Raw genomic sequence first — 22,055 nt, 5'->3', positions numbered from 1 at the left:
TTCAAGGCCAAAACCTCCAAAATGGGGTAGTGAGTCTTGCTATCAGACAGCCCTAGGCTGGCAAAGGCCAGGGGTTTACATTTGCCTTTAGCTTTCTGGTACAGGACTGCTCTCCCAGTTGGTATTCATATGTAGGATAAAAGGCTCACTTGGGTCAGCAAAGATGAGGACTGGGACATGTGTTAGCCATTGAATGATTTCTCGAAAAGCCTTTTCATGTATCTCGTCCCATCAGGGTCCAAAGAGGTTTGAAGGGCCAATAGTTCTCTGCTCAGGAGACTTCAGGGACTTCCCCCTTCCCCTTGGTCTGAGATTTGCTCTTACCGGACTGGCATCCCCTGGTGAGATCATTCAGAGGCTTTATGATGGTAGCATAATTCTTCACAAACCTGTGACAGTAGCTGCTAAATCTGAGAAAGGTCTTGAGCTCTCTGTAATTACTTGTGCGGGGTCACATAGTGAGTGCTTCTATTTTATCTGGATTTGGTACTCACACCCTCTTAGGGCACAACATGACCCACATCCTTGAATGATGTTCTGCAGAACTGGCATTTATCAATTGAAAGCTTCAGTCCACAGACTTCCAACTGGTCTAGCACTTTAAGAAGTCTTTCTTCATGTTCCTCCAAGGTTCTTCCAAATACAGTCAGGTCATCCAAATAAACTAAGGCTTGCAGTAAGTTCATGTCTCCCACAGCTTCCTCCATAAGACATAGAAATGTGGCAGGCACTCCAGAAATTCCTTGGGGCATGTGTTCAAACTGATAAAAACCTAAAGGACAGATGAAGACTGTCTTCTCCTTATGCTCTTCTCCCAGAGGGATCTGGTGGTATCCACTTTGAAAATCCAACGCCAAGAACCACTGGCTCCCCAGCAAACAATCCAAGGCATTTTGTACTCGAGGTATGTTGTACTGGTCAACTACAGTGTGCCTATTTAGAGTACCATAGTTGATACACATCCGGATTTTCCCATTCTTCTTACAGACCACTGCAATGTGGGAGGCATATGGGCTGCAGGATTCTGCAATGATGCCATGTGCAATCAGCTCCTGAAGATAATGCTGCACGTTCTCCATCTCTGAGAGACCAATCTTCCTAGATCGCTCCTTGAAGGGTTGGGAGTTTTGTAGTCTGATGTTATGTTCCATTCCGTTTGCACAACATACTCGTATAGTGAGAATACCTTGGATCTTTCATAAAGTTTCTTCCTCAAGTGATCCTTCCACTCCTCAGACAATAGTGAATCCCCAAAGTCAAACTTTGCATGGTCTATTGATGGAGCCCTGGCTTCACACAGGGGTTTCATGATAATTTCGGGCCCAAAGAGGTCTGCTACCTTCTGCCCTTGTTTCACAACAACATCATGGCTGGTTTCATTAGCAATCAGTAGAATCACGTTTTCCTGGGCTTCAGCAGATAGGATTATGCCTCCACTAGGGACCAGCACTCTTTCAGGGAGCCCTCCTTCAGCTGGCTGCTCTACCATTGCTAATGCCCCTTTACTGCCTTTTAGGCAGGTACGCATGACAAGTACTTCTCTCTCAGTAACTGAAGGCACCACTAAGGGGGTTGTGCCCATGTACCTCAGTGCTCTCGTTGGTAGCTCAGTCATCTTTTTACTGTCCTTGATTTTTCTATAGGCTGTAGCACAAAGTGCATGAATCATCAGGGTGCGTAGGTATTGATTCCATGATCGTTGTCTGCAGTAATCGGCGAGTACCTTGAAGAGACTGCATTTGGTCCCATCACCACAGAGACATCAGAGATTTCTTCAAGGTCGGGGCATATTAATGTAGCGGTGTCCACTTCTTCTCTTACCACAGCAACCTCCTCTGGAAATTCCAGGTGCACTATGACATACCTTTGGTAGGGGTATTCATCCATGCTGAGGCCACACAGGTCAAGTCCTATCAGTGGCTGTATAGGCAGGTACCTAAGCATCTGTTGGTAGAAGGACTGAAATATAATATGCAGTGTAGTTGTAGCCGTGCCAGTCCCAGAATAGTAGAGAGACAAGGTGGGTGAGGTAATATCTTTTATTAGTGAGGAGAGACAAACTTTTGAGCCACACAGAGCTCTTCTTCAGGTCTTGGAGTATATGGCATACGTGTATTTTTTGTTAATTTTTCTCTGATATAATTTGCTGATTTGTTTAAAATGATACTGTTGGCAAGACAAGTAATGTGTGGTGTTGGAAGGTGTAAGTAAGGGGTACAAACATATAACGATAAGCAAAAACTCCCTTTTTCTGGACTTAGAAACAGGGTGATCCAGGGCAACATGACCTAGAATTTTCAAATCAGCATGAAAAATGAGGACATTAGGTGACTAAAGCTTGTGCATACATAATGTACAGGATACCTAAAATCCAAAGGTCTGATGTGTTAAATGTTAATTGAAGAAAGATTAAGTAATCAGTAATGTAGAAATGGATAAAAGACCCAAGTGAACATGGGTCAAAACTGGAAAAACACCAGACCAGAAACAGAAGAATGGGACTGAAGGACCAGACCAAGGGATCAGAGAAGGTGATAAATATCATGGAAGGTGAAAGTCTTCTTAGTGTCCAGAATGTAGTAACTTGGGCCCATTTACCAATTCTGTCTTGACTGTTATTATTTTTCAGGCATAAATGTATGTCCACACATGTGATGGGGTGCATACCCCACACAAAGGCTGGAAGGGTTAAAGTGGCTCAGCAGGCCAATTAACTGCCCAGGCTGCACCTGAAGAAGGAGACAGGGAGCAGTCCACAAATTGGAAGGGGGCTCAGCTGGGCAGGAACAGGAAGGGCCTGTATAAAGCCCAGGAGCTGTGAGCAGCAAGAGGCTGCAAGGAAGTAGTCTACACTCACTGCCTAGGAGGAGGGAACCTGGGCTGGTGAACCAAGAAAGAGGAGGAAGCCAGATAAGTAGGAAGAAGCCCAGGGAACCAGCAGCAAGGGGCAGGACTGTACAGACCTTGGCTGCTTGTCATAGGGTCCTTGGGCTGGAACCAGTGTAGAAGGTGGACCTGGGTTCCCCTACCAGCCACTGGGAAGTGGCACAGAGCGCAGGAGATGCCAGCCGGACAGCTGGTCCGGAAGGACTTTGACTACCTCGGAAGGAGAGGACCTTAGTAACCTGGCCAGAAGGCCAAGCCATGAACAGGAAGCTGCAGCTCCAGGAGTGAAAGGGGCAGCAGGGTGAAACAGACAACTAGCAGAGACACCACCAGAGGAGAGCAGCGGCTGGCAAGAGCTAATCCCCAGAGCCACCAGGAGGAGGCAGCTCCTACGGTGAGTCAACCCTGTGACAACATATTGTAAGTGATGGTATCTATACAATTTCAGAGAGAATTAAAGGTGACAATTGATTAAGCCTAAATTGGGTGGACTTGTGACTCGGTTTCCCAACTTTTACCCCCAACAGCAATGATAGATTACTTTTTATATTATTAAATGTTATAACATAAAACACCCAGGATATGGAATGTGGTCAACTTAATATTACTGAAGGAACCACAATTATCACATTTCCTGCCTTTTTAGTACTTAATTTGTCAACAATGCTGCATTAACATTTTTTTCCCTATTTAATTTATGCATCACCAAAACAAAGATTTAAGGCTATGGTAAAATACAATATAATCCAATGATATAAGCTTTACATGATCATATTGTGAACTCGTCCAATCTTTTGTTCTCAGTGTAGGGACGTCATTTATTTTGTATGGTCACAGCCCCTTGGTTAAACTATATATTCTGTCTGCTTCATTACAAGTGGGTCTCAATTTCTTAAAATAATACAAAATCTGATTAAAGGATTTATATAGGATAAAATACATCCCAGAATTAAATGAATGGAATTTAGGCATATAAAACAAATAAAGGTTTAGGTCTACCAAATATAGAGCTGTATTATATAGCTCAGGGATTAGCCTGAATTGGATTCTCTCCTGCAAACATGTGCCAGCCACCTTTACTACCTCACAGAAAATGTAGTTGTGTCCAGACAAATAAATGTGGTCAAAGAAATGAGAAAAATTGAAAACGGTGTTCCTCACCCCTTTTCTGTTGTTGACGATGTATGAAGTACTGAAGCTGCAGTGGCATCCATAGGCGCGGGAAGTGGGGGTGCTGCAGCCTGCCTCCAGCTGTGGCCCCAGCCTCAACCCCCTTACCTCTGTCTGTACTCCCTTCCCGGAACCACGGCCCCACTCCTGGCACCCACTCTAGGGGGGCACGGACAGGAGTAAGGGGGGGGGGCGCGAGGTAAAAAGTTTGGGACCACTGCTTTACAGTTTCATTAATTGTTCTGACTATAAAAAGTGTTCCAGCGCCACTGTTGGCATATTTTGACTCCTGAATTGTCTAGAATTTGGTTACCTGTTTACTTATGCATTTGCACCTGCCAGGACATTTCTTTGCATCCTAGTTTACTTCTTAAATAAAGGGTGATGGGAAATGGGCAGATTCTGAAGGTAGTCTTGCAAGTATCTGTCCTTTGGCTTCTTGGCTGATTCTATGGATTATTAGAATGCAAGAGAACAGTGGCCACAGATGAAAAAAGAATTGCCCTCTTTCTCCTGCTGGGCTTGCTCTAAGGTCAGAGTCAGAGACCTCTCTCTCCTTATTGGAGTTGTCTGCAGAGGGTTGTCCTTAAACATCATACAAGACCGGTGGATGCTGAAGTACCTTTCTTCAGTTAGGAGGGTTGTCTCTTCTCCCAGTTTATCTGCAGCCTCAATGATTACAATAGATTGCAAGCTGACTCCAAGGAATATTTATAACTCACAGCCTGAGTGGACAAGACCCAAATTAGCCAGCCATCCAGATAAGAAAAGACATTACTGACCATTTTAAATATTAGGCCCGATCTACATGCAGATTTTGTACCAGTATAGCCATTTCGATTAGAGGTGTGATTTTTATTTTTTTACCAAAATAGTTATACCTGTACAACCCTCAGTGTGGATGCAATTATACCAGTATAAAAGTGTTTATACTGGTATAGTTTATCCCTCTTTCCAAATGGGAATAAGCTCTACCAGTGTAAGCAATTTTATAGTGGTATAACCACATACACAGTAGGGAGCTTGTACCACTTTATAGCAGTATAATTAAAGTGGTACAACTTGTGTGTGTAGCCAAGGCCCTAAGTAAGTAACTACCACAGCTGGTTGCTTTATAAACATCCTTGGTGTGGGAACTTGCAATGGGATAGTTTGATTACTGTAGTAGCCATTCTTTAAACTGATAGTCCCACCTTAATTTTGCACAGAAAGGGAAGGGAAGATGGAGCTCAGATTAGCACTTGGATTTTGAAAGTCCTGATACACTTATTAAGCTTTCTAAGATCCACAATTGATCCAAAGCTTTCCTTTTTATTTGCCATGAAGAAGCATTCTCATTCCTTATGCTGAGGTAAAAGCATTCTCCCCAGGGCTGACTCAAAACTTCTTCTATAACCCACTTCCTCAGAAGGGAATCCACTTCCTTCCTGAGCAGCTTCTCACAAGAAATGAAGGTTACCTACATATAACCGAGATTCTTCAAGATGGACTCTGCATATTCACACTCCTGGGATATGCACCGACCAGCAGCTATGAATGGTGTTGTCCAGTCGAAAAGGGGACCTTACAGTGTCCGGTCAGCTCTACTGATTGGACACCCAAAGTCCAGTTACTGCAGGCAGGGGAGGCAGGGAGGCATTGAGTCATCACCTGTGCCAGCCCCTACTTAGCCAGGGCCACCTCCTACCTGCGTTGGGCATCTGCAGTTCCCAGCCCTGGCTCTGCAGGCAAATCCCTCTCGACCCATGCAGGGAGGAGGGGATGAGGAAGAGCAGCGAGTGACGGGGGGGGGAGGAGGAAAGAGGAGTGAATGAGGGGTGGGGCCTTGGGGCAGGGGCGGGGCCTCGGGGGAAGAGGCAAGGTGGGAATGAGGCCTGGGGGAAGGGGCGGGGCAGGGCCTCAAGGGGAAGGGATTGGGCAAGGGCAATTGGACTCCTGCTGGAATGTCCAGTTTTTATATATTACAAAGTTGGCAATATTTTGGGATAGTTTGATCAGCAGTACATAGTAAATGTATGGTGTAAACGTATCCCAATGAGATAGAGGTTGAAGAACTGTGCATCAGACTAACTGTGCATCAGACTAGCAGCTATGTCTAATGCATAATGTTTAGTAAAAGTATGTACTGAGCTCCATGTGGCTGCTTTACACATTTCAATTAATGAAATAGGTCTATGCTGCTGAAGTAGAAACTACCTTGGTAGAATGTGTTTTAATAGTAGTAGGAGGAGAACGTGAAACATTCTTATAACTCACTTCATTGAACTGTCTGACCCAGAGCACTGATCTTGTAAACCAGGCGTCATGAGTTCAAATCTTGCTGGGACCTGCGCAGCAGTTTCTGGCTGGGCCTGTTGTCCCTTAGCAGTGAGGTGCTTGGCTTTATTTATTTGGGGCACCTGGCATTGGCCACTGTCGGAAGACATGATAGTGGGCTAGATGGACCTTTGATCTGACCCAGTATGGCCGTTCTTATGTTCTTAAGCACCACTTTTCCCTTTAAGTTATCTGCATAAGAAATAAACAGTTGCGAGGTCTGAACACTTTAGTTTTGTCTAAATAGTAAGCCAGAACTTTTTTAGCATCCAAACAATGTAACTTTAATTCACTCTTATGAGTTTTGGAAAAAGTATTGGCAGGTTAATACATTGATTAACAAGAAAATCAGAAATTACTTTAGGTAAAAAAATGTGGGTGTTTATCTTTATAAAAAATTGTAAATGGAGGATCTGCCATCAAGGCATAAAATTCACTAATTCTTCTAGCTGATGTAACTGCTATAATAAAGGCTGTTTTAATGGAAAGATGAAATAAATATTAAGCTGATAAAAGTTCAAATGTTAACACTTGGTTTAAGTCCCATGGAGAAACTGGTGGGTAAAGATTCAACTGACCCTTAAAAATCTTTCAGCAATATAACAAGAAAAAACTGATTTTACCATCCACAGGATTATGAAAAGCTGCTATTGCATCTAAATGCATTCTAAACGATGAGATGGATAATCCCTTATTTGTTAGGAAAAACAAGTACTCTAAAATACACTAAATAGGAGCAAATACTGGATCAAAACCCTTATCTGATACCCAAAGTAGAAATCTCCATTTTATATCATAACATATTCTAGTAGATTGTTTTCAAGAATTAAGCAGTACCTAAGAACATAAGAACGGCCATACTGGGTCAGACCAAAGGTCCATCTAGCCCAGTATCCTGTCTCTGACACCGGCCAATGCCAGGTGCTTCAGAGGGAATGAACAGAACAGGTAATAATCAAGTGATCCATCCCCTATCGCCCATTCCCAGCTTCTGGCAAACAGAGGCTAGGGACACCATCCCTGCCCATCCTGGCTAATAGCCATTGGTGGACCTATCCTCCATGAACTTATCTAGTCCTTTTTTGAACCCTGTTATAGTCTTGGCCTTCACAACATCCTCTGGCAAGGAGTTCCACAGGTTGATTGTGCATTGTGTGAAAAAAATGCTTCCTTTTGTTTGTTTTAAACCTGCTGCCTATTAATCTCATTTGGTGACCCCTAGTTCTTGTGTTATGAGAAGGAGTAAATAACACTTCCTTATTTACTTTCTCCACACCAGTCATGATTTTATAGACCTCTATCATATACCCCTTAGTCATCTCTTTTCTAAGCTGAAAAGTCCCAGTCTTATTAATCGTTCCTCATATTGAAGCCATTCCATACACCTAATAATTTTTGTTGCCCTTTTCTGAACCTTTTCCAATTTTAATAAATCTTTTTTTGAGATGGGGGGACCACATCTGCACACAGTACTCAAGTTGTGGGTGTACCATGGATTTATATAGAGGCAATATGATATTTTCTGTCTTATTAGCTATCCCTTTCTTAATGATTCCCAACATTCTGTTTGCTTTTTTGATTGCCGCTGCACATTGAGAGGATATTTTCAGAGAACTATCCACAATGACTCCAAGATCTCTTTCTTGAGTGGTAACAGCTAATTTAGACCCCATCATTTTATATGTATAGTTGGGATTATGTTTTCCAGTGTGCATTACTTTGCATTTAACAACATTGAATTTCATCTGCCATTTTGTTGCATCTCAAGAGAAAAAGAGTTCTCAAAATTTGTCAGAGTCCTGTTGCCAATGCCATGAGATGTAGCAATTGAGGGTCTGGATGGTGCACTCTTCCCATTTTTATGATAGGAAATATGGCAATACAGGTAAGTGTTTGAATTTCCTTTTGTGGAGGAGAAACTAGTTCATGTACCATTGCTGTCTTGGCTATGCTGGAGCAACGAGTATCATTTTGGCTGAGTCTTGTCTGATCTTTTTTACCACCTTAAACAATAATGGAAAAGGCAGGAAAACATACATCAGATCTGTCCCCCAATTGAGGAGAAACATATCCATCAATGACTGAGTGTCTATCTCTTCTCTGAAACAAAGGTGAGGGCATTTGGTATTGAGGCTGATGGCAGAGATCTACATTTGGAAATCCCCAAAGATTGACAATGTCTTGAATCACTGATTCCTCTAGAGACCATTTGTGAACCTGAGAAGAGTCTCTGCTTAGTTGGTTTGCCAGTTTATTGTTAGATCCTGCTACAAGCATCACAGTTGGATAAATTTCATGACATATACACCAGTTCCATAGTTTTATTGCTTCTCGGCAAAGTTGTGATGGATGGGCACCTCCTTGTTTGTTTACAGAATACACTGCTGACACATTGCTGATGGCAACTTGCAACACAGAGCCTTGAATCTGAGGGAGTAAGGATTTGAGTGCTAAATGGATAGCCTTTAATTCCAAAACATTGATGTCAATTTGCAATTCTTGCAGATTCCAGAGATCCCCTGTTAATAATTTGTTGAAATGTGCCTCCAACCTGTCTTGGAAGCATCCGTTGTACTTATTACTGAAGGAGGTGGAGGGTTGAACATCATTCCCTTCAGTACATTCTTGGGCTTCATCCACCGTAGAAAAGTATTCCAAACTTTCCTTGTATTGTAAGCATCATGTACATGCTGTGCACTGTGAGAATGAAATTTCTTGAAACCCAGCAATCTCATTCTGAATCTTGTGTAAGCTGTAACAGATGTTGTTAAAGTCACAAGACCCAGAAGGATGAGGAAGAACAGTACTTCCTGCGGTGATTTCTGGAGAAAGCTGGATTTCAGTTTTTGGAATTTTTTCTCTGCCAGGTATGCTCTCATTACTGTGGAGTTGACAACTACTGCTATGAAAAGCATTGTTTACATTGGGCGCAATATGATTTTTTCTTGTTTGTTGGAAAACCTAATTTTTGGAATAGGGAATGCGTGAAGAGAATGACTTTGTTCAACTCGACTTTGGAATGAGCTTTCAGAAGCCAGTCACTGAAATATGAGAACACAAAAATGCATTGTCTGTTCAGGAAGGCTGCTATTACAGAAAGGCATTTTGTAAAACCCAAAGGTAGATTAGAAAGGCCAAATCGGAAAACCTTGTATTGGAAATGGACCTGTCCCAGGGTTAAATGAAGGTAGTTTCTGTGAGATGGTTGAATGGAAATGTGGATGTAAGTATCTTTTAAATAGAGAGCACCAAGTTAATCTAGATCAGAAAGAGAGAGGATGACTGAACTAAGAGTCAGCATCCTGAAGTGAAAATTCCTAATGTATTTGTTTAATTTTCTCAGATCTGGGATTGATCAGAAACCTCCATCCATTTTAGGAACCAGATTAAAACCCCTGATTCCTGAGATCCTCCAGGACTTCCTCTATTGCTCTGTAGAAGCAGAGAATGGATTTCTGCTCTGAGAATTCTCTTGTGAGAGGTGTCCCTGAAAAGGGAAGGAAAGGGAGAGTGGAATAGTCTTGAAACAAAATCCATCTGTCCATAGTGATGTTTTGCCATGTATTGTAAAAATCAGACAGTCTCCACAGGGTAGACAATGAACATCTAAGGTTCGTTTGCAGCTCTTGGTTGTAATATCAAACCTGAGGTCTAATATTGGGCAAAAAGAAGTCATAGAAAAGTACTTCAGTCTCATCTTGAGTTTGGAGAATCTTTTCCTAAATTGAGACTGAGAAGGAGGAGGATGCTGTTGTTGCTGTTCTTGATAAAGATGTTTTCTTTTAGAGTAATAAAAAGACTATGAAAATGTTGTATTGTCTCTGGTATCTGAATGAGGATGGAGTTCTCTGTCTGAAAGACCGAAAGGGTTCTAGACATCTTGCCATAGATCTAGTTTCTTTAATCTTTTCCAACACCTCATCTGTTTTAGAACCGAACAGACTGTCTCTCTCAAACAGAAGTTCCTTAATCTTTGACTTCGTCTCAGGGGAAAGAGAAGAGGACCATAAAAGGAAGTTACCTTGTGTAGTAACGATGGTTCTTCGAGATGTGTGCCCCTATGGGTGCACCACTGTAGGTGTGTCTGCATCCCTATGTGTTGGAAGCAGAGTTTCCAGTAATCACATAGTGTTCTGCGAAATAATGAGCAGATGCTCAAGTCGCTGCCCTACAGATTTCTGAGATTGGAACATTCTTGAGGAAGGTGACAGAGGTGGAAACCACTTCATCGAGTATATGCAGATTCCAGATGGAGGTAACACATTGAAAGCATGATAGCAGTGGCTAGTACAGTTTGAGAACTATTTGGAAAGTCTTTGGGCTGATATTGCTATGCCTTTTGACCTTTCCTCAATGGAGAGGAAAAGCTTAGGAGATTTCCTAAAGGCTTTCATCCTGTCCAGATAAAAGGCTAAGGTCTTGTCTTCACTACTGGGGTAAGTCGACCTATGTTATGCTACTGCGTTGATGGGAGATGCTCTCCCATTGACTTATCTTAATCTTCTCGGGGAGCTGGAGTACGAGGGTCGACCGGAGAGCGCTCTGCGGTCAATTTGGCAAGTCCTCACTAGACTCGCTAAATCAACCCCTGCTGCATCAATTGAAGCCGTGTCGATCTCCCCATAGTGAAGACCAGCCCTAAGGCTCTCCTAACATCTAGCATATGCAGTATAGCCTCCCTATTATGAAAGTGAGGCTTAGGAGAAAAGGTTGGTAGGTGAATCAGGTGCTTTATGTGAAAAGACGAGGTAATCTTGGGAATGAACTTTGGATGTGGCCTACGAATAACCTTGTCTTTAAAGAATACTGGGGGGGGGAGGAGCCATTAGTGCCGCTATCTCCCCTATTCTCCTCGCCGAGGTGATGGCCGCCAAAAATGCCGTCTTCATTGACAGGTATGAAAGCGAACAAGAGGCCATAGGTTCAATGGGTGATCTAGTCAGGCTCTTTAAAACTAGATTTAGGTCCCATGTTGGAGTGGGATATCTGGGTTGGGGACAGACATTGCCCACGAGGAATCTCTTTGTACTTGGGTGGGTGAAAACTGAATATCCTTCTGTTTGCTGATGGAAAGCCGTTATGGTTGCAGTGTGTACTTTGAGTGCACTGAGGGACAGCTCTGACATCTTGAGATCCTGTATGTAGTGCAATACCATGGGGAGAGTGGAAGATGCCGGGGTAATTTGTCTGGAATTGCACCAAACCTGAACCATAGTCCACTTCTGCAGGTAAGTGTGTCAGGTAGCCGATTTTCTACTGTGTAGTAGCACTTCCTGCACCTCCTTGAAGCAGCAGATCTCTATGTGTTGGAACCACGAAGGAATCAAGTTTTGAGACAGAGGATCCACAGGTTGGGATGGAAAGTTTGTCCTTTGTTCTGCGAAAAGAGGTAAGGAGTGGGTTGAAGAGAAATTGGGGAACATGTTGCCAGCTGTGTCAGATACCGGTAAACGTCTGTCTTGGCCTGCTGGGAGCAATCAGAATGATGTTTGCTTTTTCTCTTTTTATTTTTATCAGGACCTTGAACAGCAGAGGGAATGGGAGAAAGGCTCTTGTCCCATGGAAGAAGGAGAGCATCCCCTAATGAGTGTTTCCCGAGGCCGGCTCTGGAGCAATAGAGTGGGCATTTCCAGGTAAGTAGCAAACAAGTCTATCGTCGGGGTACCCATTGATAGAATATGCTGTTGGGTTCATTTCCCACTTGTGGTCATGTGAGAACTTGCAGTTGAGACTGTTTGCTGTTATGTTCTGCACTCCCAGTAGATAAGCCGCTGATATTAAAACATTGTGGCGAATGCACCAGTTCCATAGCTTTAGCGCTTCTGCGCATAGGGAGGATGGTCTTGCACTCCCTTCACAATTTATGTAATACATGCACGCTATGTTGTCTGTCATAATTTTTGTGTGCTTATTTCTGATCAGTGGAAGAAAGTGAGCACAAGTATTTCTGACCACTCTGAGTTCGAGGAGGTTGATGTGGAGAGTTATCTTCATGGGCAACCACTTGTCCTGACACTTGAAGTTGTTGAGATGTGCTCCCCAGCCAATTAGGGATACAATGTTGGGGGAGATGTGTGAACAGGACCTCCATATAGACATTTGTTGGGTCTTTTCACCAATCCAGGGAGTGTTTGATCCTGGAGGGCATCTGTCTAACCTGTCTTTGGTCTGTAAACAGATCTGAACCGTGCCTTAAGAAACCTCATGTATAGTCTGGCATGAGATATTATAAATGTGCTTGCCACCATATGTCCCAGAAACCGGAGGCAATGTCAGGCCGACGTTTGTGGGCTGTCTTGAATTGTCTATATGAGCGTCGGCAAGCTGTGAAATCTATGTTGCGGAAGGAGTGCTTTTGCTTGCAGTGAGTCAAGATTGGCCCCTATAAACTCCAAACACAGTACCAGGGTTAAGGTCGATTTTTGGACATTAATTTGTAGACCCAGCTTCATGAATATGTCCATAGTTCCGTGGGTGACTCGTAGGGCATCTTTGAAGGAGTGGGCCCTGAGGAGACAGTCGTCCAAGTATGGGTAAATCATAATCCCCAGGGTGTGTAGATAAGCCAATACTATGGAAAGGACCTTGGAGAACATTCTGGGAGCCGATGAGAGGCCAAAAGGAAGTATTCTGTACTGGTAATAATCCTGACTCAGGGTAAACCAAAGGAATTATCTTTGGGATGGTAGAATGGGTATGTGGAAATATGCATCCTGGAGGTCAAGGGCTGAGAACCAATCTCCCAGTTCCAGAGATGGAATAATTACTGCTAGTGTGACCATCTTGAGTTTTTCTGCCTTCATGTACTTCTTCAGTGCTCTGAGGTCCAGTATGGGTCTCCAACCTCCTTTTTTGCGGGGGATCAGGAAATATCGGGAATAAAAATCTTTTGCCCCTGAGATGTACCAGAACAGGTTCTATGGCTTCCAGGCATAGGAGGTGATCTATTTCCTGTCTTAACAGTCTCTCGTAAGAAAGGTCCCTGAAGAGGGGATGGGGAGGGAGGTGAAATGGATAAAGTATCCATTGGAGACTGTCATAACTATAAAGGGAAGGGTAACAGCTCTCCTGTGTACAGTACTATAAAATCCCTCCTGGCCAGAGACTCCAAAATCCTTTTACCTGTAAAGGGTTAAGAAGCTCGGGTAACCTGGCTGACACCTGACCCAAAGGACCAATAAGGGGACAAGATACTTTCAAATCTTGGGGAGGGGAAAGGCTTTTGTTTGTGCTCTTTGTTTAGGGGGTTGTTCGCTCTTGGGACTGAGAGGGACCAGACATCAATCCAGGTTCTCCCCATCTTTCTAAACAAGTCTCTCATATTTCAAACTTGTAAGTAAAAAGCCAGGCAAGGCGTCTTAGTTTTACTTTGTTTTCTCAACTTGTAAATGTACCTTTTACTAGAGTGTTTATCTTTGTTTGCTATACTTGAACCTGAGGCTAGAGGGAGGTCCTCTGAGCTCTTTAAGTTTGATTACCCTGTAAAGTTATTTTCCATACTGATTTTACAGAGATGATTTTTACCTTTTTCTTTAATTAAAAACCTTCTTTTTAAGAACCTGATTGATTTTTCCTTGTTTTAGATCCAAGGGGGTTGGATCTGTAGTCACCAGGAGTTGGTGGGAGGAAGGAGGGGGGATGGTTAATTTCTCCTTGTTTTAAGATTCAAAGGGTTTGGATCTGTATTCACCAGGGAATTGGTGAAAGGTTTCTCAAGGCTACCCAGGGAAGGGAATTAGCTTTTGAGAATGGTGGCAGCGGACCAGAGCTAAGCTGGTAGTTAAGCTTAGAAGTTTTCATGCAGGCCCCAACATTTGTACCCTAAAGTTCAAAGTGGGGATACAGCCTTGACACAATATCCAAAACACATTTGTCGGTAGATATGTATTCCCAATTTTGAAGAAACAGAGCAAGACAGCATCCAAAGGGATGTGGAAGGTCTGAAATTTGCAGCTAATGCTGTAGGGAGTGGGCTCTCAGAGCCTTGACCAAGACATCTAAACTGGTGTTTCGAGGTGGAAGGTTTTGATGTTGAAGATTGAGGGGCTGAGGGTTTACACCTTTGAAATGTAGACTTCTTTTGCTGTGGTTCATAATAGCGCTGTGGAGGGGACTGGGGCTGACATCATTTGTGGGAACACTGAGGACTAAATTTCCTTTTCTGACCCGGTGTGTAGATCCCCAATGACCATAGTGTGTCTCTACAACTTTGAGAATGTGGAGCGATGCATCAGTCTTAACTGCAAACAATTTTGTGCCTTCAAAAAGGAGATTCTCTACCATCATCTAAACCTTCTTTGGGAGCCCCAAAAGGTATAACCATGATGTGTCCATCACATCATGACCACTGTTGATACCGAGCGGGCCATTGTATCCACAGCACCTAGTGCAGTCTGGAGTGCTGTTCTCGACACTAACTGCCCCTCATATACAATGGCCTGAAACTGTTCTCATTGTGATTCTGGCAGGTGGTCAATAAAAGCATTAAGTTTGGCGTAGTTCTTTTGGTTGCATTTCTCCGTTAAGCCTGGTAATTTGCAATTCTGAACTGCAAGATCAATGAAGAGTAGGTCTTCCTTCCAAACAAGTCCAACTTTTTCCAGTCCCTATCATAAGAGGTAGATTTTGTGTGATGTTGGCAGCCATGGGAGTTCATTGCATCCCTCCACCAGGTGTAGTTTCAACTTTAGTTCCTGGCTTTTTGGGGATCTGGCTTTTAGCTGCTAGCAAAAAGTACACTTTTGTGGAATGTGGGCCTCTCTAAGGCATCGCACACAGAGGGAATGTTCATCTGTAACCACTATGGCTTCCCTGTCAGAGAGGTGCCTCTTAAACCCAAGGGAACCAGGCATGCCCCTTACTGGGGGCAATCCCTTGGGGGTGGGAGGTGGGGGGAAGAGAAGGGGATAAAATAAAAACTAGGGGGGGTTATTTATTAATTTTTAAACAGGGAAGAAAAAACTAACAGAAACCCCATAACACTAAGAAGAAAAGAGTGAATGAAAACACTAAGGGAACATTTCTAAAGACCTAAAGTATCTGTGAATGGATTGCTAATTGGCGGTTGAGAAGGAACTGAGGGTGGTTCACCTGCACAACACTAATTAGCCTTGAGGCACAGATAACACAAGGAAGGGAAAGAGCATGCACGGGCCAAACAGAGACGGCTACCGAAGATCTCTGATCAGACGCGCAAGGACACAGACACACCTACAATGGAGCACCCATAGGGACACATCTTGAAGAAGAACCAAGCATGTCTGCGATGAGTTTCAGAGAAGGCGACCAATCTAGGAGCAGCATCCGAAATGTCAAATGAAGCTCTAAGGGTGTCTGTCCACATTTTGACTCTCCTTGATGAGGGCATTGGCTAATTTACTATGCTCTTCTGGGAGATTATTTGTAAAAAGTGAAATTTTGTCACAGATATGAAATGTGTATGTGGCCATCATTGCCTGATCATTTGCAATTCTCATATTTAAGGAAGATGAAGAAAACAGCTTCCTTCCCAAAGAATCTAATCTTTTCCCTTCTCTGTCATTAGGGGCTTAGTGTAAATACCCAGAACTTGATCTCTATACTGTTGCTGCCAGTCCTAGGGAGTTAGGAGGAAGATGCATATGAAAGCATGAAAAGCCCTCATAGAGGATTTGGTACAGCTTGTCCACTTTCTTGGAAATAGGTTGGTAAGCTGGCTTGGGAGTCTGGAAGGCCCAGATTCCATGACTAGGGCATCTGTATAGCAAGGCGACCCTGGAGCCACAAATCCTGGGAGCCCATCCCAGGACTTCCAGGCTTCTGCCTATGTGTCCTGGAGCCTGGAAACCCTGACAGCCCTGGCTCAGGCTGGAGCTCTGAGGGATTTAAGGCTTCCTGCTCGAGAACTAGAAGCTGAGCCTTGGCTAGAGCCAGGGCTCCCAGGCTCCATGAAAGGGAATCTGGAAGCCCTCACATGATGGGGCTGATCTGGAGCCACATACCATGGAAACACAGGCTCCCCAGCACCCCCACCAGGTGAACTGGCAGGAAACCAGTCATGTTTCTGACAGAATCCTGCCTGAGAATCAATGAAAATTAATCAAATCTAAACCATTTTTACAAAACTTTTCAGGTTTAATAAATACACAGTATCTGATTAAACTGTTTCATCGGAACTTCCAACTAGCCCTATTGCAAAGATAACCTTCCAACATAATTAACCACGGAATCCATTCCTCCTCTGAACATGACTGACACCCAAACTTAGGCTACGTCTACACTACCCGCCTGAATCGGCGGGTTGAAATCGATCTCTTGGGGATTGAATTATCGTGTCTCGTCAGGATGCGACAATCGATCCCCGAATCGACGCTCTTACTCCACCAGAGGAGGTGGGAGTAAGCGCTGTCGATGGGGAGCCGCGGAGGTCGATTTTGCCGCCGTCCTCACAGCGGGGTAAGTCGGCTCCGATAGGTCGAATTTGCGTATCTTAAATCGACACCCCCCCCCCCCCCCGTAGTGAAGACTTGCCCTTAGAATGCTAGCTGTTCAGGACAGGGACTCTCTAGCATTATATGTTTGCACTATGCTCAGTACAGTGGTGTCTCTGTATTGCTCGAGGACAACAAAAACTAAATACTGCATTAGTGTAACTAAAACCTGTCTCATATAATCCTGATAATGGAGAATATGTAAGCAATGCTTGAGTTAAGGATGCTGTCTTCAGCTCTTACCTGTGTGTGTCAGACCTTCATCTCCATGACTTGTACATAAACCCTTCTTTCTTACACTTCTGCCGCTTCTCCTCCCACTAGCAGGACATTCAGGGGTGCAGCAATATTTGTTCGGAAGCTGGTCTAAAATGTCCAAGTCAATAGTACAGCCTTTACTGGTTACCATTTGTGTCTTCTCATCTCCATTTGCATTCCTACTGTTGGATCTCCCCAGTTCACTTCCGTGACATTTGATAGTCTCATCAATTAGTCCTGGACAGCCCCTCATGGTGCCATCAGACTGCTCTTGAACTCTCAAATCTAAAGAGTGCTCTTTATCCAGCCAGGAGGGTTTCTGTTTATGGCACTTCTCTGTCACTCGGGAAGAGGACTGTAACCAAGATGGAGTTACACCTGAAGATTCAGATAATTTTATTCCGGTTAGTTTTTCCATTTGCTCACTCATAGTAAGCTCATCATCAGACTGAACGTACTCCATAACTGCTGATTCTGACACATCATTCTTGAGAGTCTTCGCAGACACAGGAGCTGATAACACCTTCAGATCTTCTTCTAATGTAGTTGATTTCTCTTTCCTATAGTTGATGGAATTCATCATTTCCTCAGAGAGATTTTCTTCTAAGGAAGATTTCCAGTGTAACGAAACCCTGTCTGGCTGTGGGTATTTTAAAAACAGGTCCTCCTTATTGCCTGTGCTATTAGCTCCATTTGATTTTTTATTTCCTTGTGTAGAATGTGCAGCAATCTCTTGTCTATTGTCTTTAAGGTCAATTGTAGTGCTGAAATCAGTGGTTAGATCTCCACAGCCTTTTTCTAACTGACCATCGAATACAAGGTTCTCATCAATATATAGTTTCACATTCTTTGCACATACGTCAAGGTCCTAAAGGAAATGAAATAGAAGCATGAAGATTTGTATTGCACTGCCGCAAGTACCAGATATAACAGAATTGATATACTGACTCCAGAGTGAATAGGGAACATATTAATATAATATGATATTAATCCATATAAAGATACAAAACATTTTTTATATGTAGGTTCCAAGCAATCAGATTTTCATGGGGATCATTGTGGAGGTCCAGGGGAACAGAATTTCCCCCTGCAGATTATGGGTCACCAGTATAGCAACTCCACAGATGCTAAAATAACCCATGAGCTGCTGTCCAGTAAACCTATAAATGGGAAGTTTTGGCTAGTAGATATGTGTAGTGGTAGATGCACTAGTCCAGCTATCACCCCAACCCCCTCTGCATCGTTGCAGGCAGAACTACCACAGAGTGGTACTCTGTCATGTTTAAGTGAAACCACAACACTTCCACTAAAGTCAGCATCTTCCAAGCCTCTGAGAAGGGGAGAGAGAAGTCTTGGCTTTAGAGATTACAGGGTTGTTTTATTATATGATTGTGTAAGATAAAGACTCTGGGGAAAAAATATAACTGTCCTAAATTCCCTGTAAGAAGAAGCCAGTAAACTAAAGTTCCAAAATAGCTGTTGCTATTGTTTCAAATATAGTCAGAAGTTAAATTTTCTCTTTTATCACTGGTGTGGTTAGATGTTTGGATGCGTGTGTGTGTTCTCCCTGTGTGCTGTCCCAGCTCGGCACAGACAGCTGGCACAGCAGACCTTGAGCGAAACATCCAATGACCACAAGATCGATTAAGGTATGAAGGCACCCAGCCAGGTTTATTGCTGACGAAGCATGGTCCTACCTCCCCGGATCAATGTCTACAATTACACTAGCACATATATGCCCATGACAATGGAAACAGCTCAGTCAGTGGTGGGATTTTCCACTGCCCCCCTAGGCTGGCCAAAGACACTCCCTCTGAGATACCTCTTTATACACCAATACAAACAAGTTACGTATTGCCCCTGACGTATCTGGGCGCCACCCATTGCCTTGTACCTGTTGGTTCGATCAAAACATCTCTATCCATCATGCTGTCATCCTGACCTAATCTTTAGGATGAGTCAGTGTGTTCCTGTTATCTTTGGGGAACGTGCTGGTATTGGGGTGTTCTGGTACCATGCTTCTGGAATGTGTTCGCATGTCTATTCTTGTACCTAACACTACTTAGGAATGTGTGTTTCTGCAATATCAGCCCTGTTATTGCCAGATTCCTCGAGCAGGGTCTGCCTCTAGTTCATAGCCTGACTTTGCTTTATATTAGCAAAGCTTTGACCACTTCTTTAGTCCAGGCCTCAGGCCTCATACTAGGCCTCTGATACAAGGGCTTATGTTTCAGGACCTCTTCCTACTACAACTGGTACCCCAGAAAGGTGTCTGGCAGTTGTGCAGGGATCCAGAATAAGAGTTAGAAAATGGAACAAGTTTACTGAACAAGACTACTTTTATTATTGTAAGCATGGCATGCACCTTCATGGTATCTGAATACCTTTTAAGGTTTAAGTTGAGGCATTCAGGATTTCAGTAAGAGAATCCAAAAGTCCTGCTGTTTTCCCTCTTGCCTGCAGCTTTACCAGTCAGCTAGGAAACCAAAATTTAGTTACTTGGAAAAGCCTCAGCAAAGACGGCAAGTTTGATTTTAATTGTACTTCTGCTGGAAGTGAGTTCCAGAGGCATTGTCTGCTACCAAGAAAACTACCACCAGCATCTCCAACCTTCACCATTCGCTTGTGACATAAACTACACAGTAGGTTGAGACACTGAGGCATCCTTTATGGTGACCTGGGCCTACACCATTTAGGGAGGCTGATCTGATCCATCTGATGGATGGCAGACTTTATACAGATGAAATTTACTCCTAGGGGAATTCTGTGCCACTGCACAAGCACAGAATTAATGTCCCCTGCAGATTTTACTCTTTCCCTGCAGAATAATTGATTCATGTGCCCCTTCTGGGTAGTGTTCCCAAGTGGGCACATTTGGTTTAGGCATCGAGAGCAGCCAAAGGAGAAGTAAATCACCACCTCGGGGTGTGGGGCTGGGCGGTGCGTGCAAGACTCTGTCCCTCACACTTGCTATCTCAGTGCGCCCAGAGCCAGGGCATATTTAAGTGCTGTTCCAGATCATGGCCTAACTTCACTCCTAAGAATGTGCAAAGAAAAGAAAAACCTGCAGTTAGCCTATGCTCACGGGGCTTGGGCTGCAGGGGCTATTTCATTGCTGTGTGGACTACCGGACTAGGGCTTGAGCCCAGGCTCTAGGACCCTGCAGGGGAGTCCACCCACTTCACAGGAGGTGTGTGTGTGTGTGTGTGTGTGTAGGCAGTGCAGGAGGATGGGGTGGGGAAATTATGTGTACACACATGCAGGGGTGTGCAGGAGAGAGGGAAAACAGGTCTGTGTACACAGGGGAATGTAGAGAATGCAAGCGGGGGAAACTTGGTGGGATGCATGAGGGAATACAGAGAGGTGCAAAAAGCAGGTGGCATTTGAAGGACGGGGTGGAGGATGGAAAAAACTGGGGTGTACACTCTGGCTGTTTTAAGCTGCTCTAGCAAAACAAAGCAGTTGTAAACCCAATTTAACTGGCCAATATGTTCTGGCTTCTTGTGCTGCTTCAGAGTGGCAGGAAGCAGCCAGCGCACATTGGTGCAACTGATCATCAAAGACAACATTTTTAAAAAATGATATATGGTTGCTACTTCAAATCACTAGAAATATCACATGGTAACATTCTACTTGGGTTTTTTGTTAATTTATGGAATTTTTAATTAAAAAAACAAGGAAATTCCCAGATTAATTTTATCTTGGACCAAAACACTCACCATACCTGTACAGTTATTGCATGGTATCCCTATAGGACACAGTAAGGTGATTTGGGTGCCCTGGCAGCATTTTTCCATACATTAACATGCTTGGATTTACTGAAGTTTAATTTTAGCTCTGAATTTCCTGGATTTATTATATTTGGTTTGGAGATAATTGTGACATCTCTAATATATTTTACCCTATATACTGATATATATTGTTAACCTTAACTTCATCAAAAAGGAATTAACTCAGGTAAATCCTATGTCCTATTATACAGGAGGTCAGACTAGATTATCACAATGGTTTCTATAATCTATGAATCTTAGAACCAGAAAATGGAATTTTTCATTCAAAAATGTTTTAACAATTTCAAGACATTTTCTTCAACATTTTTTGAGTTGGGAGATTCATCAGAAGTGACCCTGTTTCACAGAGGTTGTTTCGACAAATCAATATTTTTTGATGACCTTCATCTTTTTTGGTGCCTATAACCAAGTGTTAATTCCTTGAGTAAGATACGCACACAACCCCTAATGCTATTGTTTTTCCACAGGTACCAGGAGGTCTGATTCCAAGACATATGCTCTAAAAAGTGTGGATCTACAGAGATAATTCTCAAAAAGAGGAAGTGAATTTCATTGTGAGTCTTTTTATGAACAGCGAACTCACAGATTAACACATTTCTTACATGAATTAACACTTTAAACCACTAAATTTAGCAAGCCCGTTAATTCTATGTATCCCTAAAGTAAATAAAGGCAATAGTAATAAAGGCAATTTCCTTAAAGTTTATAGTTTTAGTCATTATTATACCTGCCTTTATAATTAATCCAGTAAATGTAGGTCTAGATCCAAAACCCAGTGAAATCAATGGATAGACTACTATTCACTTAATAGGCTTTAGATCAGGCCCTTAATCAGCTAGTTGTGTGATTTGGTGTGTGACTGCTCTTAAATTAGTAAACTTGCCTATGTTGATGATTATCTAAGATATCACCTTGATTACGTTTGCGTTAAAATCAATACATGCAGCAGTCGTCTTCAGAAGTGCCCTTAAATTTTAATCAATAATGATAGTGAGACAGTACTTTTTATTTGAGATGTCCCTTAAATTAATACACATTTTCACTTAAATCAGTTACATTTTCTGTAGTAATTGTGTGGCAGGTTCTAATAGTTTTCTTTCCACCACTTCTTTTGACCTTCAGTCTCCTGTTTTAAAATCCTAGATCCCTAAACAATCTCAACAAT

The 22,055-nt window shown here is 43.0% G+C and overlaps 1 protein-coding gene and 1 long non-coding RNA gene across 17 annotated transcripts in view; one reads left to right on the top strand and one right to left on the bottom strand.

The window, feature by feature from the left end:
- KATNIP (katanin interacting protein) overlaps positions 1-22,055 on the bottom strand; it is a 198,444-nt gene that overhangs the window by 77,311 nt on the left and 99,078 nt on the right. For all 16 annotated transcript variants that reach the window (XR_010591157.1, XM_065559886.1, XM_008162544.4 and 13 more), the window contains one exon: positions 17,085-17,967. Coding sequence is in view for 15 of the 16 variants with exons in the window: in XM_065559886.1 (XP_065415958.1) it covers positions 17,085-17,967 (883 nt within the window). In the remaining variant the exon portion in view is untranslated. The remainder of the gene's footprint in view (positions 1-17,084; positions 17,968-22,055) is intronic.
- On the top strand, positions 3,145-21,493 carry LOC112058831 (uncharacterized). The gene is made up of 3 exons (XR_010591160.1): positions 3,145-3,280; positions 11,890-12,005; positions 21,358-21,493. It is a non-coding gene; the product is annotated as an uncharacterized LOC112058831 (long non-coding RNA).

This window comes from Chrysemys picta, chromosome 10, assembly GCF_011386835.1.
Source record: "Chrysemys picta bellii isolate R12L10 chromosome 10, ASM1138683v2, whole genome shotgun sequence".
Taxonomy (NCBI): Eukaryota; Metazoa; Chordata; order Testudines; family Emydidae; genus Chrysemys; species Chrysemys picta.
The sequence above is the reverse complement of the archived record's forward strand: the minus strand, read 5'-3'. Positions and strand labels throughout refer to the sequence as shown.